This window comes from Trifolium pratense, linkage group LG4 (assembly GCF_020283565.1).
Source record: "Trifolium pratense cultivar HEN17-A07 linkage group LG4, ARS_RC_1.1, whole genome shotgun sequence".
NCBI lineage: Eukaryota > Viridiplantae > Streptophyta > Magnoliopsida > Fabales > Fabaceae > Trifolium > Trifolium pratense.
In genome coordinates, this window is record NC_060062.1 from 15,628,262 (window position 1) to 15,632,152 (window position 3,891).

Here is a 3,891-nt window from a genome sequence, read left to right on the forward strand (position 1 = left end):
CAACATAAACCTGTCATCTTGAACGAAACCAACATAAACCTTCATCGTCACCTTCGCCGAAACCCACAGAAACCTTCATCGTCACCTTTGATTTTTGTTTTCAGATCTGGAAAATATTCATTAAACCTAAAGTTCTGGAAAATATTCCTTGTTAACACAAAAAAGTTCATCAAACTGTAGATCTGAAAAATATTCATTAAACTTAAATTAATAACTCAAACCTTCATCCAAGAATAGAAGAGTTTTGGAAAGTTTAAATTTTTTGTTACTTTGGCTTAGTTTTGTATCGTATGGTTGTGGTTATAGAAGAGAAATAATTTAGGGTTGTTAATAAGATGTGAAATTTGAGAGAAATTTGGGTAAGAAAATTTTGTTGATTGTGTGGGATTTGATTTGTGATTACACCGAGAAGAAGAAGAACAAGAATGTTTATAAATAAATTCTATTAACAATTTTTTTAATTTCTTTTTGAAAAATTAATAATTATATTAAGTTATTTATCTACGTGGCACAAAAACTTTAATAAAAAATGAATGAAAAGTCACACATGCATCCCACGTCATCAATTTTGTTCAGTCAACATCCATGTTGTCGACTGAGGGGGGTAAATGATGGAATCTTCATTTTACAGGGGGTAATCACAAAAAAAAATTTTGCAGGGAGATAATGCAAAACTGACTTATTTTGCAGGGGGTAAAACCCTATTTACCCTTAAAAAAAAAGACACGTTTCATTTTCGTTTTATATAGACATAAGACCGCCACTCTCTGCCACTTTACGTATAAAAAAATCCAAAAGATTCAGAGGCTCACACTCCAAGTCTCCATTCATCAAATCTTCATAGTTTTCGTAACGCTCAAAAAATATATTCTTCCCGTTTTACCCTTCTGGCATGATAGCTTTCAATAACTATAAACCACAGAACCAAATCTCTTCACCACTCACTATAGATATTTCAGATACCATTGATTGAAGTTGAAAATACCACTTTACCCCTCACTGTAAAACACTCCGATGCCGAACCTCAACAACAACCGTACCAGTCCGGTGGAAAATCACCGGCGAGGTAAATTACCAGAGAAATCGTCTTCTTTTTACGGTCAGAATTCTGCGACGGCGGCTGGTGTAAAACTCCGGCGGCCGAAGACTATGCCGGAACTTGGACCGGATAGGAAGCGTGCGGCAATGACGACGACGGCGGCTGAGATTTTTCCGAAACAGCCGCCGAAGTTTCTGCTTAAGGTTATGATGATAGGGAGCCTTGGTCCGGTGCAAGTTTTGATGACGCCGGAATCGACGGTGGGAGATTTGATAACGGCGGCGGTGCGGTTATATGTTAAGGAAGGTCGCCGTCCAATCTTGCCGTCGAATGAGGCTTCATACTTCGATCTTCATTATTCTCAGTTCAGCTTGGAAAGTAAGTCATGGCTTCGTTTTTAATAATTTGTTTGTGTTTAAATTTAAATATATTTTTTATTCACAATTTTGTTTTATTTACAATTTTAGAGCCAGTTTATTTTATGAAAATGTTTCTTAATTTTTATTTTTTTAAGGTTAATATTTTTTTGATAAATTAACAACATCTAAATATTAAAGTAGAGATTAAAATTTGTTTATAGAGGTTATTGTGAATTTTAGTACTAGTTAAGAAAAAGAAATGCTAGAAACCAATATGTTAATTGTGTATTTTTAGAAAATAATAAAAATATTATTTTCAATTTTCAAAAATGTATCATTTCTATCACACAAAAAAGTGTGAATCTACATAAATAAATAAAAAAACACTAAAAAGTCTAATCTACTTGGAAGGTGTGATGATATCCACTTTACTTGTCAATTCAATTGTCAGCTTACTCAACTTTAGCTTCAGACTTATGCCAAGAGAAAAATTATCTTCAAATTTACATATGTTGAAAAATTGTCATATTTTTAAATTAATACACTTCTTTAGTCCTTGTTATAAAGAAAAATATATTTTTCAGGTTAATATTTAATGCATTTGATTTATTATTTGATGTATTTGGTTTATAATATGAAGTTATGAACTAAATGTATCTAATATTTTATGAATCTAAAAAGTAAATGTATCAGAAGAACTAAATTTTTGTGTCAATCGTGACAATATGGTTTAAATAATTAGCGGGTTGATCTAGAGTAATCAGAAAAAGTGAACGGATGTCTAATAGCAAATCGTCAAAAATATAAACTGTACTATATCATATGGTGTCAGAAGAGAACACCTTTTATAGAAGGGATGATAGATCCATTGGAACATTGAATTGTGACGGCTACAAGATAATTACTCATTAATACTCTTTCCAATCTTTAGAGAGTTTACATTTTAGATTTATTGAGAATCTAATATATTGTATTCCAACACCATTAATTGTCGTGGAGGCAATACGATTCGAATGGGAGGTGACAGGCTTGGCGCACCTTTATGCTTTTGTGGCATGTCATTGTAGCGAGCTCTCGAACTTTGGAGCAATCCAGAAGTGGTCACAAGAAATTGGATTTGGTGTTGTTAGTGCGTAGTAATGCATCTGAACTTTCTGATCACAAACTAGCGAATCAAATCCTTTAGCGATTGTTTTTTTCTATATTTAATCTGCAAAGTTCAATCATAAATTAACGATCAATATTTAAAACAGTGTAAAAGAGTGTGCTTGCTTTATCTACCGCATGCTATTCAAATCCGTGGTCACAACTTCTTGCTTGTTTAGGTGTTGACACCTAATAATTGATATTGAGTGGTTTAGACATTGCTGTTTTATTTTCTTGGATACGTTTTTGTATCCGAACCTTTTTAGACTCTTTGTATCATACAGTATTTCTTTTAGAATTTCTTGTGTTTTGAAAAATATTTTAAATTTTCAAAGAAAAAATTATAAATAAATTTGTAAATAAGATAGCAAATGAAACAAAGTAAAGAGATGAAAAGTACATATTAATTTTTATTTTAATATAATTTTTGTAGGATGGAAATTGATCTGTTTCATTAGTGCAGGTTTAGATAGAAATGAGAAGCTGAGGGAAATTGGATCAAGGAATTTCTTCATCTGTCCAAAGAACAACATTGGAGAGAGTGATGGTGTAGATGATAGCGTAACGGTGTCGTTTGGTTCGTGTTCCACACAAGCTGAAAAACCGTGCAAAGGTTTCGGTTGGTTGAGTAAGGTGTATAGTTTCATGCTATGAAAAACTGATAATAATGATTCGGTGAGAATTAATCATCACTTGCCATGATGCCAAGTGCCAACAGCAACATTTAGTAGTATTTTCAATAATTTTGTATTTATGTAATTTTATCTTCAAATTTTTCAATAATTTTTTCATTTTTTATTTTCAAAATAATGCGCATAAGCTAGTTAGGACGGATATATATACACTAAAGCTAAAAAAGGTGAATCTGCAAACAATTTTGCAGCACCTAGGTTAATAGCTACATGGATCAGAGATGACTTCGCCAATGATACTTCTCTTCCGTTTCGGTGAATGGAAGAGAGGTTGTGTACTTGCAGGTGCTCCGACACTAAGTTAGTAAGGATGACTAATAGAAAGCACGCTACAATTAATTACTGTATATATAATGTGATGTTCATTTATTAAGTTAAGTTCACATGGACTATTGTTAATGTTTTTTCAAAATTATATGAAATAAGTTTATTTCTTTTAAAAAAAAAGTTCAAAAGTTTATGTGAGTTTAACTCAATTTTTTTTACGAAGAGTTTAATTCAGTTGATAGAAACATTAATATTTTATAAATTTGAATTTGAACTTCAAACACTTTATTAATTGACAGTTGAATTATTAGCCACTAAATCACTTAAAAATGAAAATAGAAAATGTTCAAAATAAAGCCGTGAATGACATCAATGAATGAGTTGGCCG

At 31.8% G+C, this 3,891-nt stretch overlaps 1 protein-coding gene across 1 annotated transcript; it reads left to right on the forward strand.

The window, feature by feature from the left end:
- Positions 1-761: 761 nt before the first annotated feature.
- Positions 762-3,583, forward strand: LOC123921803. Its single transcript, XM_045974484.1, has 2 exons — positions 762-1,417; positions 3,008-3,583. The coding sequence occupies exons 1-2, from the start codon at positions 1,015-1,017 to the stop codon at positions 3,196-3,198; spliced, it is 594 nt and encodes a 197-aa protein (XP_045830440.1). The 5' UTR covers positions 762-1,014; the 3' UTR covers positions 3,199-3,583.
- Positions 3,584-3,891: the final 308 nt, after the last annotated feature.

What these genes read in the sequence shown, in the direction of transcription:
- LOC123921803 (XM_045974484.1), top strand. Translation starts at nt 1,015, where the DNA reads ATGCCGAACCTCAACAACAACCGTACCAGTCCGGTGGAAAATCACCGG. An exon ending in TTCTCAGTTCAGCTTGGAAA is followed by an intron (nt 1,418 to 3,007) that starts GTAAGTCATGGC and finishes TCATTAGTGCAG; the next exon opens with GTTTAGATAGAAATGAGAAG.